At 37.8% G+C, this 24,937-nt stretch overlaps 7 protein-coding genes and 1 pseudogene across 7 annotated transcripts; 6 read left to right on the forward strand and 2 right to left on the reverse strand.

The window, feature by feature from the left end:
• The first annotated feature begins 496 nt into the window (after positions 1 to 496).
• LOC111070397 (probable helicase DDB_G0274399) lies at positions 497 to 1,745 on the forward strand. Its single transcript, XM_041592168.1, has 2 exons — positions 497 to 1,273; positions 1,342 to 1,745. The coding sequence occupies exons 1-2, from the start codon at positions 497 to 499 to the stop codon at positions 1,465 to 1,467; spliced, it is 903 nt and encodes a 300-aa protein (XP_041448102.1). The 3' UTR covers positions 1,468 to 1,745.
• On the reverse strand, positions 1,572 to 4,775 carry LOC111074446 (annotated as a pseudogene).
• A 662-nt stretch (positions 4,776 to 5,437) lies between these two features.
• On the forward strand, positions 5,438 to 6,850 carry LOC111074447 (N-acylneuraminate cytidylyltransferase). The gene is made up of 5 exons (XM_022367231.2): positions 5,438 to 5,652; positions 5,835 to 6,025; positions 6,094 to 6,298; positions 6,357 to 6,524; positions 6,604 to 6,850. Exons 1-5 carry the CDS (start codon positions 5,579 to 5,581, stop codon positions 6,698 to 6,700), a joined length of 735 nt encoding a protein of 244 aa, XP_022222923.2. The 5' UTR covers positions 5,438 to 5,578; the 3' UTR covers positions 6,701 to 6,850.
• Positions 6,851 to 7,367: 517 nt separating this feature from the next.
• LOC111074438 (neuronal calcium sensor 2) lies at positions 7,368 to 12,075 on the forward strand. The gene is made up of 6 exons (XM_022367219.2): positions 7,368 to 7,396; positions 8,523 to 8,586; positions 9,262 to 10,313; positions 10,393 to 10,536; positions 11,134 to 11,262; positions 11,676 to 12,075. The coding sequence occupies exons 3-6, from the start codon at positions 10,203 to 10,205 to the stop codon at positions 11,850 to 11,852; spliced, it is 561 nt and encodes a 186-aa protein (XP_022222911.1). The 5' UTR covers positions 7,368 to 7,396; positions 8,523 to 8,586; positions 9,262 to 10,202; the 3' UTR covers positions 11,853 to 12,075.
• LOC111074437 (neurocalcin homolog) lies at positions 7,368 to 14,268 on the forward strand. Its single transcript, XM_022367218.2, has 6 exons — positions 7,368 to 7,396; positions 8,523 to 8,586; positions 13,180 to 13,279; positions 13,433 to 13,551; positions 13,627 to 13,815; positions 13,950 to 14,268. The coding sequence occupies exons 3-6, from the start codon at positions 13,210 to 13,212 to the stop codon at positions 14,142 to 14,144; spliced, it is 573 nt and encodes a 190-aa protein (XP_022222910.1). The 5' UTR covers positions 7,368 to 7,396; positions 8,523 to 8,586; positions 13,180 to 13,209; the 3' UTR covers positions 14,145 to 14,268.
• Positions 14,269 to 14,766: 498 nt separating this feature from the next.
• Positions 14,767 to 17,117, reverse strand: LOC111074406 (4-aminobutyrate aminotransferase, mitochondrial). The gene is made up of 5 exons (XM_022367160.2): positions 16,989 to 17,117; positions 16,772 to 16,896; positions 16,207 to 16,378; positions 15,975 to 16,137; positions 14,767 to 15,892 (listed from the first exon to the last, which is right to left on the reverse strand). The coding sequence occupies exons 1-5, from the start codon at positions 17,023 to 17,025 to the stop codon at positions 14,926 to 14,928; spliced, it is 1,464 nt and encodes a 487-aa protein (XP_022222852.1). The 5' UTR covers positions 17,026 to 17,117; the 3' UTR covers positions 14,767 to 14,925.
• On the forward strand, positions 17,111 to 20,598 carry LOC121403910 (serine/arginine repetitive matrix protein 1-like). The gene is made up of 3 exons (XM_041592169.1): positions 17,111 to 17,125; positions 18,939 to 19,823; positions 20,115 to 20,598. The coding sequence occupies exons 1-3, from the start codon at positions 17,111 to 17,113 to the stop codon at positions 20,526 to 20,528; spliced, it is 1,314 nt and encodes a 437-aa protein (XP_041448103.1). The 3' UTR covers positions 20,529 to 20,598.
• An 875-nt stretch (positions 20,599 to 21,473) lies between these two features.
• Positions 21,474 to 22,912, forward strand: LOC111074417 (mitochondrial import receptor subunit TOM20 homolog B). Its single transcript, XM_022367182.2, has 3 exons — positions 21,474 to 21,645; positions 21,709 to 21,784; positions 22,292 to 22,912. The coding sequence occupies exons 1-3, from the start codon at positions 21,516 to 21,518 to the stop codon at positions 22,584 to 22,586; spliced, it is 501 nt and encodes a 166-aa protein (XP_022222874.1). The 5' UTR covers positions 21,474 to 21,515; the 3' UTR covers positions 22,587 to 22,912.
• The last annotated feature ends 2,025 nt before the right edge of the window (positions 22,913 to 24,937 follow it).

Raw genomic sequence — 24,937 nt, forward strand, 5'->3', positions numbered from 1 at the left:
TTATTCCAACTTAGACTTGTTTGTTATCACCAACTATGGACCGAGTCCATAGCTGTCACGGTCGCCATGTAGTAAAAAGGTCTTTCATTGATAGTTCTTCTTTTGAAGAGAACATCCGTTCTCTGTCGTTTCTTTATTTTGAATGTCTTTATGAAATATATCTTAGAATTTACTTGGCTAAAGCCAGCGTAGCTGCGCTGCCAGGAACGCCGGCAGCGGAGCGGCAGCATTTATGTATTTAATGTATATATATATGTGTATATGCCCAGCGCTGCTGACAGCGAGGGCGCGAGGGAAAATGTATATGTATGTGTGTATGCATGTGCCGTCAAGTCATGGGAATATGTTGACGCTGCACTTATGTCGCTCGAGACATTCTTGGGCGATCGTAATACGATAGCTCAAGTTATGTCTGGGACTTTTAATTACATAAACACTGCAACAAAGTGTTACAGTGTGTTCCCCTTAAGTACACTTGGTACAGTGGGTATTGGCTATGTGTGCATACTACAATATTAACTACTTTGATATCTGTTTAATTGACGAGGCCACACAGTGCACCGAGCCGTGGACCCTGCTGCCGATGCGTTTCGGCATTCCGCATCTGGTATTGGTGGGCGATACGCAGCAGTTGCCTGCCATCGTGCTCCCCCAGAAGGCTGTCGATTTCGGCTTGGCCAAGTCAATGTTCGATCGCATTCAGCGGAGCCTGGAGAAGCAGCAGGCGGACCAGCCGCATGCCCATTTGTCCGTTCACACCAAACTGTTCAAGCTGACCACGCAGTACCGCATGCATCCGGAGATCTGCAAGTGGCCAAATCGCTACTTCTACGAGGATCAGCTGGTCAATCAAGAGGGCCTCGAGAGGTTACTCGCAACACCCATACTTCCCTACGCTGTTATAAACCTTGGCTTCACCAGGGACACCAGTGATCCGAAAACTCGGAGCATTAGCAACGAGGAGGAGGCTCGCTTTGTGACCAAGCTGCTGACGGAGATGGACAAGCATTTGCCGAGCAAACGCTACGGCTATGGGCTGATCTCGCCGTACAGCAGCCAATGCTATGCGCTGAGCCAAATGCTGCCCACCCACATGAGGCTGTCACCACCGCTCACTGTGGATGCCTATCAGGGCATGGAGAGCGACGTGGTCGTCATTTCGAATGCCAGAACACGCAGTAGCGGATTCCTGGCCAACTACCAGAGACTCAATGTGGCCGTTACCAGGCCCAGGCGCTGCCTAATCATCTGCGGCAATTTCAATGATCTTCAGGTGAGTTTCCTGCCAAGCATTACGATTCTGTAATACCGTAATCTAATGGAGAATTTATCATCTTCCAGAACGTAGGCATGTGGGGCGACCTGCTGGACGATGCCCGCAAGAGGGGAATTTACTTTGACTTGAAGCGTGAGGATGTTGCCAATCTGAGGGAGTCCTTGATAAGCAAACTGCTGGTGAAGCCCTAAGTGAACGGGGCATAGGATGTAGGAACAATGCGTTACAGTGCCTGAGGGCAAAGCCCATGAAACGGGTCTTCCCCAAATATATAGAATTTAATGAACACGCAAGATTTAGTTGGATTTACATACAATCATATTCTCATTTTTTTGTTCTTTTGTAACATTAATAAAGGACTGAAAGTTTCGATTTCTTTGTACACATAATTTGCTTAAAAACATTTTCCGACCTGCCTTATCCGCATTTCCTTCGTATATAACAGGATTTATATATGAAACTGAAAGTTTCGATTTCTTTGTACACATAATTTGCTTAAAAACATTTTTCGACCTGCCTTATCCGCATTTCCTTCGTATATAACAGGATTTATATATGAAACTGAAAGTTTCGATTTCTTTGTACACATAATTTGCTTAAAAACATTTTCCGACCTGCCTTATCCGCATTTCCTTCGTATATAACAGGATTTTTATATGAAACTTTCTCTATACATATATATTATATATGGTTCTTTTTGTGTGAAAAAGTGAATGAATTATAGGAACATAAGAAATGTTAAATAAAAATGACTGGAATTCAGTTACCAAAATTGTTGTACGCCCTAGGGTTCTCGTACGACAGAGTAGAGTATATTGCACTATATAAATGATAGGCATTACATTAAGAATTCTTTGGTTACAGGTGGATGTATTATGTAAGGGCTCAAAAATGCTATGTAAGTGGTGCCTCTCTAGCCTCTCGCCTCCGTATCCTTGTAAATCTCTAAGTCATAGATAGTAGTAGTAGTAGTAATAGTAAGTAAATTCACTAACAACACATGCACACGACACGCACAATCGATTGTTAAATTCATAGTTCTGCTATCCTTCGTCTTGCATTCGATCTGCTGTTCTGCATAAGCTTTAAAATTAATGGAATCGCTTAATAGAAGGGGAGCAGTAGCAGCAGCACCACAGAACTTAATTCCAAATCAGAATATAACTTAGGTAGGGTGGGTTGTTGGGGTATGGGAAAAATCATTTAAAATGTAGCAACAAAATCTAACGTAAGCACTAAAAACATAACAATAATTATGCTCTTAATTAAAACTAGTTTATGTGGCGGCTTAAAGTGCTGCCATATGCTTACAGATATATACCAGTAGCGTATATATATGTATATCAATATTTAATTTACACATAGAGAATGTACGACTAAAGCAAACACTTTTTTGTTGTCTGTTGAATCTAATGGGTAATGGGTAACCGCAATGCCCGGTTTTTGTTTTAGTTTTTGTGTGTTTGTTTAGGTTAGGTTTAGTTCGCCCAGGGAATCCTTGAGCGATTGAAAGATTTGGTATTGCTGATCTGGCTTTAGATTGTAGATCTGTGTCAGGAGCTTCGCCGGCGATGGGGTTCTGATGAAGCTCGATATATAAACGTTGACAAAGGTGGCCATCAGGAACTGGCAGTCGAAGCGGTCCATGATGCCGCCATGTCCGGGAATCATGTCACCAAAGTCCTGCAACAAATAATTTATCCTCAGTTCATGTCTTGCAACGCTCAAACTTTCGTGTTCTACACTCACCTTGATCTTGAAAGCTCTCTTAAAACCGGAAGCAAAGAAACCGCCAAATGGTCCAATGATGGAGCTGAACAAGCTGAGAGAAATCGAGTGCCAGATATAGGGATACACGTTCAAGGACTTGCCAATGCCAAACTGGAAACCAAAGAGAAGTACATTAATCAGGATGAGGTTTTTAAATACGTACCACCTTCAGGCTGTATTCCTGCGGCGTGAACAGATAGCTGGGCACACAGCTCATTGTCATGCGACCCAGCTCCTCAGAGTATTGTATGGGACATATGAAGTACTGGTAGTTGCACAGAAAATAGGAGAATAGAATGCCAAAGAGAACGGTGGCAAAACCACCACCAATGAAGCCCTCCCAGGTCTTCTTGGGGCTCAGCTTGATGAGGGGTGTGCGGCCAAAGAAGAAACCAAACACATACGCCATGACATCATTGCAGACAATCATCGATACGGGCACAATGAACCAAATGAGGTAGCTCTGGGTGACGACAATCAGCAGCGAGACGTGTGTCCAGGCAAACAGGCTAAACTATTTGATGTAATATTTCTTCACCAGCGGCAGCACAAACCAAACAAAGCCAATGATGTACAGGGCGAACGAGAGGAATCGATGGTAGGTTACCAGAAACTTGAGATATTCCTGAAAAGAATTTAGAATTTCCCCCATTTGGATTAGCAGTTTCTGTATTTCTGGCTATATATAGCAGGCCACCTCTTACCACACGATTGATGACCACGCCGAAGTAATCAACCAGATTCTCGCCATAGAAGAAGTAATTGGATGTGAGCAGAAAGTACCAGGAGAGACTGCGGAACCAGGGAAGTCCGTGTATGCGATAGACTTGGTAACCAATCGAGATTATCTCCTGAAAGCACTTCACCTGCACCAGCAATGTCTGAACAAAAGAAACCAAATAATTTAGTTAGACTCTCTCTTTCACGGCAAAGGCCATTGAACCCTCCGTGATCATTAAGGCCAGCAGACCGCCGTAGATGATCAATGCGAAGCCACAAATCATAATCCATGTGAATATGCCGCGGATGACCCAGTTCTTTCAGCTGCCAAATGGATAAAAATTAATTATTATTTGCAATTATAAAATATTTGCCACCGCCTGCAACCAGCTGTGGGGCAAATGTATTTTTGGAAATCATTTCACATACCGATCGGGTAAATCCTTGAGTGCCGAATCCAATAGCTCTGGTGTCTTGTCCGTGCCCTGGGGCAGATTCTTGGCCAGCTCCTCGACGAACTTCTCCTCGGGAATTTTCTCCTCCTCAGAGTCCACCTGCGGAGCGGGAAAACAATTAGAATAGCAATTTGTCTGGCTAAATAGCCTCTCGGGGCAGGGGGTGAAGCTTATACATTTTTAACGAGGGGCCGCCGTTCAAAGTCCAAAATATATACTATGGCTATATAGTATATACCCATAATCAGAATATCAGCCAACGATATGCCGCCATTTATCCAAGACACAAACACACACACACTTATCTGGGAGAGAGAAACAAATTGTCGGATTTTCGGTGGCGTGTTTTGTTTGTTGCCAAATCATTGATAAGAATCCATGCGGGGTGAGGGGAAAGAAGGTGCAGCCAGGTAGGATTGGCCGTTTGGCCATTGGGGCAACCCAAACTAATCCCGCCTGTCCCTTAATAGGAACACAATCTAAGTATCCACACAGTCACGGAAGTCATGGAAGTCACGACTGAGGCTGAGCCTGAACCGTTGGCTGTGGCTAATCTGGACGAAACACAAACAAATTAAACGACCGACTTAGTTGCCTGGCAATTAAAATTATATTTCTTACCTTCTTTCAGCCAACAAGAAATTATTCACCTGACCGCACATTACATTATAATATTACATTATAAATATGACCCTCAGCGCTAAATACATAGTTTTATCCAATAGACCAATTAATTTTCTACAATCTGGAGAATTATAAAAAATTTATTGGATTTCCTATATAAAAAGGTTTAAGCAAAGAAAGTCAACATAAATGTGACATTTTTACATAGTAACTACACGCTTGTTATACACCAACGACTTATTTGTGGAGTATTCGAACTGGCAGAAAGTTTAAAGAAACGAATATGTAAAATATATACAAGTGGCACATTGTCTACCCAATTTCCTTTCAATAATGTTAAATTTCTCTTATCCAAGTTGCTTTGAAACTAAGGTATAAATATAAGGACTTTTTTTCGTATTGACATGCTTTTGACCTAGATAAGATTCCTCTATGTCTATGTCGATCCCGTTTGGTATATGCCGCCATATCCCGGTGTATTCCATGAACTGCTTGCTTCTCTTTTGCTATTTTATAAATAAATAAAAAAAATAAATGATGGATATAAAGTGACCGACTATTTAATTTCATTTCCACACGTTCCGATATGTTTCGAGATTTATGTTGTTCCGGGCCGGATCTTTTGAAATTATAGTGTCACCCTAAGTTAATTAAATTGATTAAGAACCAAATTAGGGGACTTAAAGTGGATTAAAATAAATGTTCATATCTTAGAGTTTGTGTTTAGTACACTATGATTCGAGTTCTACTTGGGCTTTTACTAATTTTACCACATCTTCTGTTTCAAATAGAATGTGTTCAGACGTGGTATGTTATTTGTATGTATAAAATATTCTTATTTAAGTGGAAAATGAAAGGTCGCTCCAGTCGATATGCCACATTCGGTACTGGCGCTTCCAGTTACTGAAAGGTGCTCCAGACCCGGTACTTAAGAAGGCGCAAATGCATACCAGAGTCTTAATTACACAAGTTTATGGGTTTTATTGCAGTTCAAAAAGCGAATTACATGCGTTAATTCTAGCTAGAGGTGGAAGTAAGGGGATTAAATACAAAAACCTCGTTGAAATAGCAGGACTATCATTGCTGGCGCGTACAATCCGAACAATACAAAATTCTTCTTGCTTTGATCATATTTGGGTCTCTACCGATGACAAAAGAATTGCTATTGAAGCCGAAAAATGTGAGTAAAACTTGAGCACTTTCATTCATTCCAGTTTGTTTAGTAATTAAGTTTTATTTTCTTTGCAGATGGTGCTATTGTGCATAATCGTCCTTCAGAGTTTGCCAGGGACGACACATCTTCTCTGGATACTATCAAAGAATTTTTGAATGCACACAAAGCTATTCATAATTTTTCTTTATTTCAATGTACTTCTGTGTTTCTGAAAGAAACATATATTAAAGAAGCTGCTTTGGCATTCAAAACCCAAGACTGTGTATTCGCAGCCAAAAGGTAAGGTTGCTATTAGAAATATTTCACCGGCTTATTTTCACGATTATTGATTTGCTAGGTCGCATTATTTAAGATGGGAACTCGTTGATAATCTGCTGGTACCCGTGGGCTTTAATTCAGAGTCCAGGCCAAGACGCCAAGATTGGAAAGGAGATATAGTTGAAACAGGAATGTTTTATTTTTCCAAGCGACGATTAGTAGAGGGTGGAGTGCTACAAAATAACAGGTGATAGATCTCTATAAATATTAAGCACGATCAAGATGTATTAACCAAGTGTAATTCCACTGTATAATTATTTTTTTAGGTGCTCAATCGTTGAAATCGATGAAAAAGATGGGTTAGAAATCGACTCACCCATAGACCTGACAGTAGCACGATGTATTTTAAATAATAAAATATAAACTGGACTTATTGCAACAACTTATTCCAGTCAAATATTGTAGTTTACAGTTACCTATGCTAGAAATATATACAGAAGAAAAGACGTCACATTCCGTACGTCATAAGCTTTGACAGGTTTCGCTTAAATAAATCTCATTTTCTGAATAATCCAGTAAGAAGCCGTCCTTTAAATTAACCAATCTCGTGGAAAATTGATTCATCAACAGAATTAAATGTTCAGTGTTGAAAGTCATAGCTAGCTAGTAATATTAAACCGAATATCGAGATCGAGAAATATGATTTCGGATCATGGACAGAGAACAATTAACCCATTGTCGACCATTGGTTATTTAGATTTAGGCACAAATATTATGAAACTTGAAATATTTTTTACTCATTTCAGGTGAAAGATATCGTGGTAATATTTGTTTTTGAGTAAAGAGGAAGAATGGAGGTACAAGAAGTATACACAAACAGTATTATTTTCCGCTGTTTATCTCAAAGTGTTCAACCATTTAAATAGAGGGGAGTTAAGCGGGTTAAGTTAGTTTTTCTGGGTATATTTACGGTATATTTTGAAAATGAGAGGGTATATTTCAGTATATTTATAAGTATCGATTGTGTTTTGGGCGAATAAGTTTTATTGAATTTGGGAGCAGTGAAACAGTTTTATTTAAGAAAAATGTGCATAAAATGAATGTGTAACTCGTATTCAGGTAAAATATACACAGACGGAAATGCGGACATGTAAATTTTGCATCCGTAAACAGACATTTATGCACAAACAAATGTAAATAGCGCTCATTGTAGTATATGTACATACAACATGCATGCACACATATACATATACACACGCAGGTGCATTAAAAACATAGTAAACATATAAGTCCATTATAGATGCAAAATCCCAATCAAAATACGTACATACATATTCATATATAGTCTATACCTAATTGTACGTTTCGCATTCATGCGATTCGTTTACACCAGTGAAATTACCCACCACTCGGGTTCACCTTGATCCGAAGGATAGGCTTCACCCAGAAAGAAACATTTCACTTATTATATACTAGCATTTGTATTTTTGGTCTGCATCAATAGCCATGACCGTGTCCGGCCCCATCCGTGTCTCCATCCTGTTTATCGCCTAGTTCTCACTATACAAGCTAGAGAAACCGGATTTGGCGTTTAGACTCCTGTGGCCGTTCAACTTTAAGCCACCTAAAGATTTCGAGACCGACAATTCAGATTCAGAAATAGGGTTCTTATCTTGTAAAAATTCACAGCCATCGGTTCATTATTATAGCCAGAATAAATAAATCTCGCCTGCGCTTTTGTCTCTCTCTCTCCCAGAGTGGCCTGGCAGTAAAATATGAGTATTCTGTCTGGCATACTTAAACAGAGGTCTTGTTCTCTCTTTAGATACTCTCGCATTAGATTGAGCTCTAAAGCAAACAAAATTTGGTACAAAAGGTTTGTGCCAAATTTGTGCCTAACTGCATAGATATGTAAACCGCTTTCCATATAGGGTTGGGAAGATAATGATAATGATTAAATTTTCTCTATTACTGTCCATGAACTGAATTCTACCGGAAACAAAATAATCGTATTTATGACCGAACAGCATGGCAGGGCTTAGGTAAATTTAATATTAAAATTTTGTCAGTGGTTGAATTTAAATTAACTCTATAAAAATATAAAAACACATTGAGTAATTTTATACTTATTAATAAGTATTTGCGAGTATCTAATAATAAGTAGTGCGTATATCTTATACATAGTATTCAAAAAACATTGCAATTGCCTTCTTAAAATGCAAAATTTTAATTCTGATATTTACAGCAACTCAATAACCTTTATGAGGTCAATAATGGTATTTGACTTGCAAGAAGGAACACCTTATGATGTGAGTAAAATAAAATATATATAGTTTATAAGTGGAATTTATTGCATGTATACCCCCATTGATTGCCAAAGCGTCAGCTCGTAAGGCTATGCTCGAGTTACGTCCAGATTTGTTAATTTTGCGTCTCCTAAAATGCCATCGCAATAAAGGCAATTAAACTTGACGCCCTGAAACCATTACTGCCCAAACATACATATATGTACATTTATTTCCAATTTATGAAATCGTGTTTCTGGATTTTGATGATCGGATTTAGTCTGATGTGCTTGATTTAAATCCATAAAAACCTTTACATTCTTACGTTTCCCTGGATTATATTCACAAAATCTTTCTCATATGCAAAAACATGAAAAAAATGGATATAGCATCCGACTTATATGTATATATTGAGTAGTTTTAATTACCCAAAAAGAGACTAGTTTTCAGCATTGATAAATTAAATAATATTTGTGGCGATCAAAAGTATTCCTCCAAATGAGGTCTAAACCTGAAGACCCTGAAGAATAATTTAATAAAGATCTTTACGTTTTTTTTTGTTTACCAATTTGTTTTCTACCACACCTAGATTGTTAATCTCTTTGCTTAAAATGATTTCACTACGTGATAATTATTTCTAATGCACAAATAACATACATTTTTGCAATTATGAAAAGTATTGAATGTTAAATGTTTCAGCTCGCGATTTGCTGTCGATTTATTGCTGCAACGCCCATAGCAGAAAAATTACAATTTCTTTTATAAAAAATTAAATAAAATAAGTTACTTTTTAAAGTTTTTTAAAAATTATTTTCTTCCTGGGAACAAAGTTTAACAAAGCCTTAAGAATAGCAGCGGATCCTTTTGAGTAAATTATAAAGAGAGTTATTAATTTTTTAATTAATCATTGCATATGAAACTATTTTTATATTTTTAAGTTACATTTGTATAAGCGCTCAACTAAAATTTTGGTGAATTAAGAATATAGCAGAATTTATCTTTTTTAAATGATGGTTTGGTGAATCAATTTAAGATGGAAAGAATTAAATTTGTTAACAAACAAAAAATTTAAGGTTTTAATATTCATCAGACATTATATAAAAATTAATCGAATAAACTGTAACAGTTTGGCAACCCTATTTTGTTCTTCTTAACACAAAAAGAAGAAAAAGGACCCTTAGTGTGTAGAGAAAAATATGGTTAACCAATAATCGTCCTGTATAGAGACGAGAATTTACGCGCATGCGCCTGAACGTCTGATTCGCGTAGTCTTTTGGTACACATCAGGTTGAAAATGAAATATACAAGTTAATAGAGTCAAATACCATATTTTTTTTCATACCTTTTATCAAAAAAATTTGACGAGTCGAGTCGTTGCTCGATCAAAAATTATATGTGTGCTTTATATCGTGGTTTAATTGAATTCATGCATATCGGAACGTTAACGTTAACGTAATGCAGTAAGATGCTTTTGAAAATATCGATTTAAATTTGGTTTTTGTTCAAAAACAAACATCAGGTCAAATGTGAGAAGTACTGGCAAGGAAAAGCCATTGAATATTGATTACGTTTAGAATAAATTGAAATAAATAAGTATAAGCCTCTAGTAAGTTACTAACAGAACAGTGCAAAGCAAAACAATGGGTTGCTTAAGTAGTAAAGACCGTTTAACTAAAGAAGACATGGAGTTTTTGAAAACCCACACAAGATATGATGAAGCCACCATTAAAGAGTGGTATAAAGGATTTAAGGTGAGTAAACGACACTTGCGGTGACACTTGGCTTGCAACAAGAAAAAAACTGGCTAATTTTCGTTTCTTTTTTGTATAGCAAGATTGCCCGAACGGGCGTTTGACGCCAGCAAAATTTGTCGATATGTATAAAATGTTTTTTCCATCCGGAAATGCGGAGGAATTTTGTGACCATGTTTTTCGTACATTCGATATGGATAAAAATGGATATATTGACTTCAAGGTAATTATTTTATGTTATTCCATTCATAAGCACTTACCACACATGCCACATTTTCGATTCCTGCCATCTGCTTTTTCGGAAGTATAGTTTTTTTATAATTCGTGCAAATGTCGGCAACAGGCAGATTTTGGGCGATTTAGCTATGTCCATCCGCCTGCGTAAAAGTACGCCAAAATTCACAGATAAATGGAATTGTATTTAATATTCAGACTTCGTTTTCTGTTCATCCAACGGGGCAAAAGGCACGGCGCCCATAAATTAATAATTATGGGGCTCCTAGGTCCAGATCATATGTATGTACCTAGTATGGTTAAAGGTACTCGAGTCAAGGTAAGGTAAGGTGAAACACGTTTTTTGGGGCGGGGCATGTCTAATGCATCTCGCTTCGATTTTATAATAATTGTGGGGTCGTTGCCCTCGTTACTGGTTAGTAGGTTATTTCTACGGTTAGTTAATTTTTGTTTCGTGGCTGTGTTTGTGTGTGTAATTAATACTGTCATGCTTTTCATATTTAAAATCGATTCATTCGAAGTTATACGTTACAAAAATATTGTAATTATTAAATGTCTACGGAAACAATATCTTTATATTTTTCAGGAATTTTTACTTGCAATAGATGTTACTTCAAGCGGAACTCCAGAAGAAAAGCTAAAATGGGCCTTTCGAATGTACGATGTTGATGGAAATGGTGTCATAGACATACAAGAAATGACCAAAATTGTTCAGGTATGAAATCTAGGGCAACTGCTCCCAGAAGCAAAAGGGAATGCTCGAGAATGCAAAATCAAAATACATGTCGTGTACATGGCGAGGCACTTTGATGCTCCTATATGATTGGCGTAAATATAAATGAAGTTGCTGGCATTTTTCGCACAGTGTTTGCAGTCTTCCAGTACAAGTTCTTCCGTGGCATAATCGAATCCATATCTCTCAACGAAATCGCTTGACAACTCTTTGTATACAGCAACCGTGCTTAATCTGCTGAACTGAAAGTATCGCCGACGTTTTAAAGTTCTTAGAATAGTCTCCAAGTTGCCTGCTGTATCTAAAAATTCAATATCAAATGAAAGAAAGAAAAATTTGTAACTTTTAAAACATGCCATAATCCTCCTCATTGATAAATTTATTTATTATTTCAGGCAATTTATGATATGCTTGGAGCGTGCTCATCCAATCGTCCTGCAGACTCCGCGGAAGAACGAGCAAAAAATATATTTGCTAAGATGGACGAGAATAATGATGGTCAATTAACGCAAGATGAGTTTTTAAAGGGATGCTTACAAGATGAAGAGTTGTCCAAAATGTTGGCGCCATAAACAATTATATCCTACAATATGTGTGTATTTGATGAAATCAGTAATGAAATGTATAAATATTTAATTTATATTTCTTATACTAAAATTAAACTATGGAATCATTAAAATATTTGCATTGTATAAGTCTCATTCCAATTTAGAATTGCATCTAAATTTGGTCAAATGTCAAAAGTACTCTAATATGGGGACGCTAATATCACTGGGCTCTATTTGGAGCCGCAACTAATACAAACTCTTAACTTTAATAAATGCTATTCATTTAGTATCTGCTGAGCCGATATCTTTTAATAACGCACCATATGGGCACGTATTTATGGAGTATAACAGGCTATTTCTTTAATTATGACTTTTTTTTTAAACATTAAGATTGTTATTTGGTTTGCCTTTATTGTAATCTAATAACTAACTAACGCCTAACCTAACGGTCGGGCACAACGCGCCCGCTTTTGGTGACCCCGACGTATATGCCATAGTGTTTAGGTCTTGCTCCCATCACTCCCAAAAGCGAAATTTGTATTGGAATACCTGAAGTTTGCTTACATACAGGAGACTATTCTTATTGGCTGTGCATTACTACTAGATTTTTCTCACTGAATGATCCTCTGCTGGCTGTCCGTTATTATTGTATTTTACCCATTCTATTGCTGTTCTCGTGTTTCTGGGTGAGACTTGCTCAGAAAGCAAAGAGAGTATAACAGAGAACGTAATACCAAGCATCAAGCATCAAGGCTCTGTGCGGGAACAGATTGATGATGTTGAGAATTGTAGTGAAAACCTGACAATCAATAATCGAAGCCCGACAGATGGCCAAAATATTGCTCAAGGTGTACCTATTCCTATATTTAAGTACTTATGATCCTAGAGAACTAATACGATTAGCTAATGGCGTGCTGTCTAGTGGTAAATGTGCCAGCGCTGCTAAAGTCAGGAGAATGGCTGCACGGATAAATATCAACTGAAAGGAATGACAAAATAACTTCAGTCAAAGGTCATTTTATTTCTCCAACCCCCATGGAAGAAAAGGACCGTATCAATGAGCTTCAAGGGAAGTTTGATGCCGCTCTCAATGAGAAGAGGAAGGAAAAGGATGGCTTGATACATTGTAATTCTACAAAGTGAAGAAAGATCTGAACGGAATTTTTTCATTCTTTACTAGGACTTATTGTATAATTATATAGTTGCATAATATGGATCTGTTAAAATGTCTCTAAAATGTCTGGCGTGAACAGATGGGTGCGATTGATTCGCTTCATTTATCCTCAATGTAATCCTTTGCTTAGCTCATTAGATCTTTTTCTAATCGACTATATCTATATTGCAATTACAGATTACTCTATAATGAAATTGGTCTAAAAAAATGGGAAAGCAAAATAGTAAACTTAAGCCGGAAGTCTTGGAGGACCTTAAACAAAACACAGAATTCACAGGTAAATATACTTAAAATATTTTAGTGCAACGAGGGAGAGATAATTTAGGCGCGCACTTCGAGTACACGAAGCACATGAAACTCACCATTGACTTGCTAATCATATACCTTTGAACGTCGAACAATATATCATTTATAATAACAATTTTTATAGATGCTGAAATTCAAGAATGGTATAAAGGTTTTCTTAAGGACTGCCCAAGTGGCCATTTGTCTGTAGAGGAGTTCAAAAAGATATATGGAAACTTCTTTCCATATGGCGATGCGAGCAAGGTAAAGTAGATGTTCACCTAATAAATAAACTTACGAAATGGTCTGGTAATTTGTATGTATTCATATTCCTTTTAGTTTGCTGAACACGTTTTTAGGACGTTTGATGCAAACGGCGATGGCACCATAGACTTCAGAGAGTTTTTGTGCGCACTAAGTGTGACATCACGAGGTAAACTCGAGCAAAAGCTGAAATGGGCATTTTCAATGTATGATTTAGATGGAAACGGATACATATCGCGGCAAGAAATGCTGGAAATAGTTACAGTAAGTATTTAATATAATTAATAATGGAAAGTCTTTTTTGATAGAAATGACTATACTAAACATCTATATAAGTCTCTGCTAGTTTCCTGGACATCTATAAAATATTTAATATTAATTTATATTTACTTGTTTAGGCAATATATAAAATGGTTGGTTCAGTAATGAAAATGCCAGAGGACGAAAGCACTCCAGAAAAACGAACGGACAAGATATTTCGCCAAATGGATCGAAACAAAGATGGCAAATTAAGCTTGGAGGAGTTTATAGAAGGAGCCAAAAGTGATCCTTCAATAGTTCGATTATTACAGTGTGATCCACAGTCCCATTAACTGAAATAATATTTAAAAGCAAGCAATAATCATTTAATTGTATAGTGTAATTGCAAATTAAATTGTTTTTATTTCAGTGTGGAAATTATGTAAATTTCTTTTTAAATAAATAGTTCTTATAATATTATATAATATTTAAATTATTAAATTTGTCTTTTTCGAACCACCATACATATGTATTTGTGTTTTTTTTATTTTGCTGAAATGCGTTCGAATGTTGTGCCAGCGATCACCGTTGTATTGTGATAGCTATTGGGATTACTTCTGGTGCATCGATGGGGCAGTTCTGTAATACAGGTAAGGTCTTTCTTAGGATTTATTTGAAGACCCTTAAAGCTCTTTAGAGCTCGTTGTATCCGATCCGATATAGCCTTCACCTTGACTAGGGCTGTAAAAGAAGCATACATGCGGCCCGACTATAACCTACCTGCAAAGAAGAAGACAAAATAGCAAAATAAAACAAAAGTTCAACTTTAACAAGCTTTTTTCTGCAATCCTTGGCCGCTATCCTACTTCCATTCAAATTTTACACACTGTAAAACTCAAGTAGATATAATGACAGGGCATGCAGGAGCCCGGTCAAGTTCCCAAGATTCAAGAGTATAACAAACAATGGGAGTTGTATGGAAGCGCAAGTTTTTTAAAATATATTTTCACGGCATAGAAATAATGGTATGTAATACAATTTCAACAAGACAAAATAATTTTCTAATCCTTTTACATTGTATATAAGCATTCATTTTCTATATTCAGAGCACATTCATTTAACTTTTAGATAATCTTAAAGTGATTTCAAAACTGTTCTGAAGCGGTCCAGGACAATGTTGGCATGGTATTTCTTAAACACTAAGGCCGGGCGGAACCGAATGGAAATATCTCCGCATCCACCTGTCTGAACACCGGTATGCCTTAGGGCGGTTATAATACGATCTCTCACATTTGTGTTGGTACAATTGATAGCTAAAAATGTGCCACGTCCACGGGTGGAGTTTAGAATATTCGGGAATTCTTTTTCCAAGTTTAATAAGCCGTCTTTTAAAACTTTTCCGGTTTCATTTACATTGGTCAATAGCTTTTCCTCCTGTATTACTTTAATGATTTCCTCCAACAGCAGAACTTTGCCCGGGTCTCCCATCCAGGTGTTAAAGATTCGATAAGGCTCATTGGGTACAAAATCATCATTATGGAAATAGCCACCTAATTGTAACTTTTTACTGAAGGTAACAACATCGGGTGGTTGCTCGAAATTAAAGTGTTCATGGCACCAGAACTTGCCAGTGCCGCCACCTCCGGTCTGAACCTCATCGATTAAGAGAGCAACACCTCTCTTCTTGCAAATACTTTGCAGGCCTCTGAAAAACTCTGGTGATGCTTCATTGTCACCTCCTTCGCTCTGAATAGGCTCAATAGCAACGCCAGCAACGGGATTGCTTTTCTTGGTGTATTGTTCAATAAGATCTTCGACTTCACTCAGACACTTTTCGTCTTCCTTTTTGTTTTCCGCCACATTTTCATCTAAAGGATATTTGTATTGTGGGAATGATGCTACGGGCCAATCAAATGATGGAATATCGATTTTATGAATATACTTTGAATGTGTTGTGGAGAGTGCTCCTAGGGTGCGACCATGGAAGGCTCCTTTGAATGACAGAATGCTCAGTTGGGGGGAGCCTGGGGCCTGGTTTATCATACACGAGCATTTTTCCTGTTCCGTAAAGGCTGTCTTTCCACGAAGTTTATTTTGATACCTGGAAAAATATTGGATTAAAAAGCATGTTTTAACGGATCCTCTCAGTTCCCAAAACAAAATATATATGTTTACAAACTTACCATATAAAAATGCTTTTATATGCGTTTTCGTTTGAACATGACCCACACATCATGGTAGTTATTTTGTTTAATCCTTTTGGGGCAATGTTCAACAAAATAGAATGCAGTTTTTCGGGCCATTCTTTTCCAGGAAAAACCCCAAGTGCGGGTCTATTGATTAAAGCTGAAAGCACAAAAGGGGAATCACAAAAGGAAGGCAAGCTCAACCACTTCCGATGGATATACTACATACTTTTTAGGTTTTTCTCATCTTTGAAAACGTTGATGAGCCTCGGATGATTATAACCTAGGGGTACAGAGGAAATTTGGGTGTAAACATCCAGCAATACATTTCCGTCAACATCGCAAATGTAGTTTCCAGCGGACTTGTCGTAATCGGCAAACAATTGTATAGTACCGGTGCTCTGTAGAAGAGGTGTTTGTTCTTGGTTAATGTTTATTTAATAATTTATTTATAGTCTTTAAGACTTATTATTTTCATTATTGGCTAACAGTGGTGTGAACAATTGTTATTGCCCCAAAATATCAATTCAGAGAAAAATCGATGAACAAATTGTCATGGAAACACAGGACACTCGGAAAGCGTTGAATAAAATAATCACTAAGACGATATGACTAAGATTGTTTTTCTTTTTAAGAATTATGTAACTATTAGGAATTAATAGTTACATTGAAACATTTTATAATAATATTATATTCACTTTCCCTTTCCTGACACCGTTCATCATGTTTGTTTTTTAATACGCTTTAAAATGTGAGGCACCGAATGAATGTTGAGAATACAAAATACAAATCACCTGAACAGCATCCAGTTTATTCTTTAGCTCAAGGGACTTCGGTCCAGGTATGGCCTTGCTTTTCACAATAGGTTCCTTGGGCTCTTGGAGAGTTGAGTATCTATTGAAGCCCAATCGATACACATCTAAAAAAAAATGTATTTTAATTAATTTTAACGAACTGTAATTCATATTTGCATATGCACATATGCATACATATGTATGTAGGTTTACTTACTTTGCTTTGTCAACGTATTTAAAAACAAATGCCTCATGCTTATCTTTGAATTTTCCTTTTTTTAATATTTCTTCAATAAGAGAGCTGAAGAGCCACTAGTATTCAACAGAAAAAAGGTTATTATGCAGAAAGCACACGTATAAATTAACTTTGTTTGTATGTACCCTTGTTTGGATCTAAAAAAATGTGCTATCTCCGAATTAAGCCCCATAATACATCATGGTTATGCGTCATTTACATATGTAACTTCACTTGTAAGCATAAATATTTAAAACTTTAAAAATTGCTAATAAGAACTATGAAAAATTAAATAAAGCTGATTAACAAGCTATGTTCTGTAATAGATAAAATCAAGTATACAGTGGCAAAATTAAACTGATAAACTGTGTGGGAAACTGAACTGAGTACACAGTAAATTGGATTGTTTTAGCAATAATAACCTCCGAAATTCAAGTGTTTATACAGACGGACATTGTTTTCCCACCTGGGCTATTGATGCTGATCAGTAATATCGGTAAACTATATTAATTTTACTCCAAATTCGATTGCATTGCATTTTGATGGAATAGCATAAACATTTTTGGGCTTACCTTTAGTCAATAGAATAATTATTCGCGCGTGTTTGGGCTTGCTCGATTTATCTCTCTTTCACACGTGCCTTGACATCAAGATACACTTACTCATTTTTGTATACAGTCTACAGTATACAGTCTGAGAGGCAAGGAAGCTAACCACGGGACATTGTTCTCTTCTTTTCGTCCACTTTTTTGTGTAGTACAAACCAATTTAGTGTCTGCCTGCAAATTATCATCGTACTACTTCCTCCAAATGTTTCAGCGAATTATTTAGCATGTCGTTTTATCGTCATCCTATCTGCTGAGTTTAGACCCTTTATAAGGGGACATATCCGCCAAGTGGGGGTGCTTTGTGATTTAGTTCCGTCAAAGAACGTTTTTAAGTATTACCAGATATTACTGTTATTCTTCTTTTTATAACCTAGCGATTATACAATAAAAAAACATTTTTCAAAAAAGTGTTTACTTTTCTTTGACCTGATAGCAGCTGCTGCTTATAGGCTGTTTACATTGGGACTGCGTCATGCTTCTTTGCGTCTTGGCGAAGATATATTCGATATATTCGATTGCTTTTGCGCTTAACTGCACATTTTTGCACTTTTCTGCCTATCAGCGCAACTATCACCTCTAAGAACAACAAAAAATTGTAGTTAAAAAATCAAATTTTGGCGCTAAAATGAATGGTTGTGCAAAAAGGTGAAAATATACATAAAATCAAGAAATAAAATACTTGAAACTGATTGTATTATTATCATACAACATTTGTGTGATCCCCTGATGCCATTATGACACTGCTGGAGACGAACTTCGATGGTTTTCATAATTTTAAGAAGAACTCCCACAAGCTCTACAAAGAAATGTCTGAAAATAATAAATAAATATAAGAATCATTCTCTTTCGTCCATTTTCTTGTCGTCTTGCATAATTCTGTTGATTTCTCAAAATTTGTTTACTTTCCTTGTCATCAAGCACCCAAAACAAAATTCAAGACGCACGTCTGCCAATGTAAACGCCCTTTCTGCTTCATTGCGTCTATGCCGATATCGATAGCAGACGCGCCCAGTGTAAAAAGGCTATTATTTTCCGCGGTTTAACAAAGGGTGCTCAACTTTTTAAATAAAGGGGTGTTAATTGGGTTAAGTCTCGTTTGATCGCCGGATTGCCCTGGTTTTTGTCACACTTTACACACGTGTCACACTTAACAGCTGCGAACGGCGTCTTAATCGGCGGGAAAAACTGCACACAACATAGTAAGTCTTGGGGAAAAAAAAAGCATTAGAACATAATAATTATAGTATTTTCAATAGAAGATGGCACCCGAATCACCCGAAAGATCGAGCCCAACTCTTAGCGAGGACAACATGCCCACAACTAGCGCGGCGGCGGCCGAAAAACGGAAGCGCTCCAATCCACCGCCAGCGGCGGCGGAAAACGGAAGCGCTCCAATCCACCGCGAGCGGCAGCTGAAAAACAGAAGCGCTCCAATCCACCGCCAGCGGCGGCCGAAAAACGGAAGCGCTCCAATCCACCGCGAGCGGCGGCTGAAAAACAGAAGCGCTCCAATCCACCGCCAGCGGCGGCTGAAAAACGGAAGCGCTCCAATCCACCGCCAGCGGCGTCCGAAAAACGGAAGCGCTCCAATCCACCGCCAGCGCCAGCGGTCCATGCACCCGAATCACCCGAAAGATCGAGCCCGATCGGGCGTCGATACTGCGGCATGGGCAACCATATGCTCAGAGAGCCACACACCAGGGTGACTGATCGACAAGTTCTCCACTTTGGACAGAAAATAAATTCTGAACTGCGGCCTCTTACGCCACTTTGCCAGGTTTGTTACGATAAACTGGAGGAAATTTATAAATATAAGGCATATAATGCGCGAGAGCATCAAAGGAGGAAGCAGGCCGAGAGCGTCTCGGACGTGAGCTCAAGTCAGCGACAAGCCAACTCCTCGGACAACAGCTCGACGACGTCCACCTCCGTCCCACGTAGATTGGCGACGGCCACAGCGGCAATTAGACGACCAACCCCCGTGCCCGTCCTTACAACTGTTAGCGAGGATGACATGCCCACAACTAGCGCGGCTGCCGCGGAAAAACGGAAGCGCTCCAATCCACCGCCAGCGGCACAGCATGTCACACAGTCATCGCAAAGCCCATATGTGAGCGATGAAGATGATCCCAACTCGAACGTGCGCCTGAATGAGGTGAATGGGACGCGGTTGCCACACATCCAGCCGATACCCAAGCGACGCCAGGTGGTTCACCTGAATGAGGCTGCCATGGATATCTCTTTGGCAGGGTCACGGGTCCATGCACCCGAATCGCCCGACAGATCGAGCCCGATCGGGCGTCGATACTGCGGCATGGGCAACCATATGCTCAGAGAGCCACACACCAGGGTGACTGATCGAAAAGTTCTCCATTTTGGACAGCAAATAAATTCTGAACTGCGGCCTTTTACGCCACTTTGTCAGGTTTGTTACGATAAACTGGAGGAAATTTATAAATATAAGGCATATAATGCGCGAGAGCATCAAAGGAGGAAGCAGGCCGAGAGCGTCTCGGACGTGAGCTCAAGTCAGCGACAAGCCAACTCCTCGGACAACAGCTCGACGACGTCCACCTCCGTCCCACGTAGATTGGCGACGGCCACAGCGGCAATTAGACGACCAACCCCCGTGCCCGTCCTTACAACTGTTAGCGAGGATGACATGCCCACAACTAGCGCGGCGGCGGCCGAAAAACGGAAGCGCTCCAATCCACCGCCAGCGGCACAGCATGTCACACAGTCATCGCAAAGCCCATATGTGAGCGATGAAGATGATCCCAACTCGAACGTGCGCCTGAATGAGGTGAATGGGACGCGGTTGCCACACATCCAGCCGATACCCAGGCGACGCCCGACGGTCCACCTGAATAAGGAGGCCATGGATATCTATTTGGCAGGGACCACGGGCGGATAATATTTTGTAACTTGTAAACCATACTCTTAGCTTATAATTAGTGTACATAGTTGAATTAAATTCACCCAAAACTCAATTTTATTTTTTTCCATCTATTGGTATTAGGGAAAGCGATAAATATGTAGCTTTTAGTTTACGGCACAGAATAGTCGCTAGAACCGCTCGCTAATTAAAAGAATTAGGGTATAAAGATGTCTATACTACCGGTTGACAAGCAACAAGTTTTCAAATGACAAAACATTTCATGGCAACTTACGTTGTATGCTTCTATATTGTGTTGCCTCTTTTGTTTAAACCTTATTTTATAAAAAATATAAGAGGGAGTCCTTAAAATCAACCAATCTTGTAGAGAATTGATTCATCAATCGGATAAAAATATGTGTCCTAGCTACTATTTAGTGATTACTATTAATATTTTATAGGCTGTTTACTTTGGGACTGCGTCATGCTTGGTGATTTAGTTCCGTCAAAGAACGTTTTTAAGTATTACCAGATATTACTGTTATTCTTCTTTTTATAACCTAGCGATTATACAATAAAAAAACATTTTTCAAAAAAGTGTTTACTTTTCTTTGACCTGATAGCAGCTGCTGCTTAAAGTGATAAAAACATTTTGGAAGAGAAACAGTGGCATCATGTACATTGCACGAATCGCGTATATTGAATGCTATTGCTTGCGCGAAAATGGTGCTAATTTAATGTAGAAAAATTATAACCCCTTTCAGAGGTGATGTATTTATTTAAATAAATAAAAATTCAGAGTATTTAAGACCTTCATATTAATTAAAAGGCTTGTTTGAAAATGTATATATATCATATGAGCAAGAACAGTGTACCAGTTCCATTGTTTTAAATCGTTGAATGCATCTATCGTCACTTGACACAGCACAGAGTTGACTTGAAAAGAAAAAGTTATCGATTGCATTTGATGATAAAAAAAAATACATACATATATATATAGTTTAAGTGAAGAATCATTTTTTTGATATGCTCGAAATGAATAAAACTGCAATTGGAATTGCGGCTGGAGTTGCTGGTACTTTGTTCATTGGATATTGCATCTACTTTGACAAAAAACGCCGAAATGACCCAGAATATAAGAAGAAAGTCCGTGAGCGTAAGATTATTGTACTTGTAATGGTTAACACGAATGAAACATGTTATTTAAATATGTTAATAGGTCGCCGCCGCAGCAAAAAAAGTGGACCTTCCAAGGCAGGAATACCAAATCTAAATGACCATGAAGCCATCGAAAAGTAAGTAAATCTGCTCCAAAACAGATTATATAATAAGGACAGCACGTGCAGAAGTATACAATGGTATGCACGCACATATGTGCGTGTACATACAATCAGAACAAACCGTACACCTGTACACTTTTTCGGCTTATTGAAGTGTAGTTAAAACGCGCATCTGCAGTTGTCTGCAGTTGATACATACATACGACAAACAAAACTATTCTCCCGCTTATAATGATTCAGCACCAAAGGTGATTAGCCTGTAGTAGGCCGTATTATTTGCATACAAACAGTTCATGTGTCTTCTTAAACAAAAACATATGTCCTTCAACATAATCTACTTAAAGAGAATCTATTTTGACTTTACACTTTAATGAGCCTCCTATATCAAGCTTAGTTTTAAAGAAGACCATACGAAAATCGTTATACGGATATAATCAATGTATTGTTCTGCACGCTACATACATAGAGTACTTTTGAAATAATCCTGAAAAATGCCATCTAATCAAATAAATACTCTTACAGATATTTTCTGCAAGAAATTCAGTTGGGTGAAACCCTTATAGCCAGAGGAGATTTCGAAACTGGTGTAGAGCACTTGGCAAATGCGATTGTAGTGTGTGGCCAGCCGGCACGTTTGCTGCAAGTGCTACAATCGTCCCTCCCTGCTCAGGTATTTGCAATGTTGATTGTAAAAATGCAGGAGTTCGGAAACCGAGCTGCGGAGTCGAACGAAGTTCAGGTCAATGTTGGAGGACAGCAAGTGGACAGCAAAATACTAGACAGCTCATCGGTAGCTGGAATTGATGATCTGGAATAAAAATTGGAGAAGGCCGCAAATACTATAAAAAAATGTTCAACAAGAGAAATTAAGGGCCTCATATATTAGTTACGTTTCCAATACATACAAATAAATGTACGTAAACTAATGATTCACGCATGTACCCATATTTTTCTTGTGTGCGGCCGTGACGTAAAATTGTTAAATCGTATGCTATACTAAGTAAAGCAGATCGTCAGGCCCACGTAAATAGGAAAATAATTACTATATCCGTTTAATAGCTTAACTCAACATTAAAAAAAAACAAGGAATGGAGTTTATAATTAACTAATCGCCATACAAAATAAAACACGTAACGGCCTGAATAAATTGATGTATGTATGTATCTATATTAAGAATAAGAAAGTAAACCAAGTTGTTACAAAGTTTCTTTATGACCCAAAAAACGATCTGCATGATGTGGACACTGATCTGGGATATAGCGAAAATCGTTGACTATTCTCCTTGCAGTTCAGCACGTAGACTATACACGCAAATTACACGGCTTTTAATAAGTCAGTACTAGTGGTGCTGATCCTATATACATATGTATAGAAAGGAACACGTTATACTAATATATTTGGGAATTAGCTGGATGAATATTTACCCCAGAGGAAATTGCACCACTGCAATCGAGATAACTTTCCAACATGTTTAAATTTCTTAAAAGTTGGTGTGTGGAACCGCTAGTTACCATGTTTTGGCCTCATGTTTTATCTCAACAAATGCATCGACTTTGTTTTGCATTTATTCTTATTTTTACGTCCAGATAAAAACATTCTGGTTTGATTAACTAAAGAAAAGGGAATTGAGCTCTGTAACATGGCATTGTTAAATTCTGTTATAGGTGCACTGTTATGTGGCATACGAAGAGTGGATAATTGTATTTTAAATTATGGTGAATCCTTGCAATAAATGTATTATCCTTCCTTTATGGTAAATTATCCTTGAAATAATACTAGTTTCCTTCATTTATGGTAAGTTTTCTTGCAATACAGTTATCTTTCCTTTATGGTAACTTATTCTTGCAATAAAATTGTTATCCAGCTTTTATGGCAAATTATCCTTGCAGTAGCATTATTTTCCTGCCTTTATGGTAGACCATGCCCTAACATTCCCCATTGCGGAATTTTCTCGAAAAGTCCTGTCCTTAAAATGTACTGTTATATTAACAGATACATTCACTGTCTGGACGTTAGACTAAAATTCTAGGAAAATTAGAGCTAAACACAACTCAAAGAGCTAAACGTGCAAAGATAGCTAAGAAATTGTACTAATTACGGGAAATGTTAGTATTAGTTATTTAAGAAGAGGAAGGGAATTATTGGTGTATATTATATGGTAGAGGAAATTGAAGTCCTGCCGCTAACGTTCCCCTGCAACCGGGATCGAAACGAACCCTTATTTTTCCGTGCGTCAGACAACGTGTATGATTTCTAGAGGAAGAAAGAAATTTACGGTTGTTACAACATAAATTAAAATGAAAAGTCCATGCAACCAACACAGGCGACAGGCGCCTAAAAGAAGGCAATGAAACAGTTAAATTTCAGCTCTCTTCGCCTGCGGTTTATAACGGGATAATCAAACTCCGCGTCGCGTCAAGAGCTTTCAATCGAATAAATGAAAAAAACATGTTTCCATCTAAAAGCGACGTTGTCATCACATACATAAATATGCCATAAAGGATACTACATATGTATGTATGTACTATGTACGTATTGGATCCACTAGTATGTGTATGTTGAAGTGATGTTTATTTATTAAAATATAAATCGTACAAGCTATATAGATATGTACAGATGTGTTATAATCTATAGAAATAATTTTAAAAATATTTGTGAACGTGATAAGCAGTTGCATAATAATGAGAAAGAGTTAAATGTGCAATAAAAATAAAAAATAAAAATTCTAATTTAAAGTTTTTGGCTTTGAATTACTTACAAAGAGAGTTGCTATATGGATAACGACGGAATGAAAGTGTTCAATATCGGCTTCTTTAAAGGATAAAATATATTATTATTACTTGACGCCGCACACAGAAATAACTACAAAATAACGGATTAGATACATTTATCGTAGTTGAATTACATACTACCATTTTCATGCAATTTTAATAGACTTGGATTTGGTAGCCGCATGATAGATTGAAAAGAGACTGCCAGATGAACATTGCTGTTCAATTGGAGTGCAATTGGCTGTAATAATTATTCAAACGAAACAATGTCCCATATCTTCAAAATCCTAGCAATGGGCTGTTTGGTTTTACATGTGGGCCTGAAATGCTTTATTTTGCCCTTGAACTCTACGAATTACATGTGAATTAATGATTGACTGTATGATATGAATGTCAC

This window comes from Drosophila obscura, unplaced genomic scaffold (assembly GCF_018151105.1).
Source record: "Drosophila obscura isolate BZ-5 IFL unplaced genomic scaffold, ASM1815110v1 contig_170, whole genome shotgun sequence".
In the NCBI taxonomy this organism is placed as follows: domain Eukaryota; kingdom Metazoa; phylum Arthropoda; class Insecta; order Diptera; family Drosophilidae; genus Drosophila; species Drosophila obscura.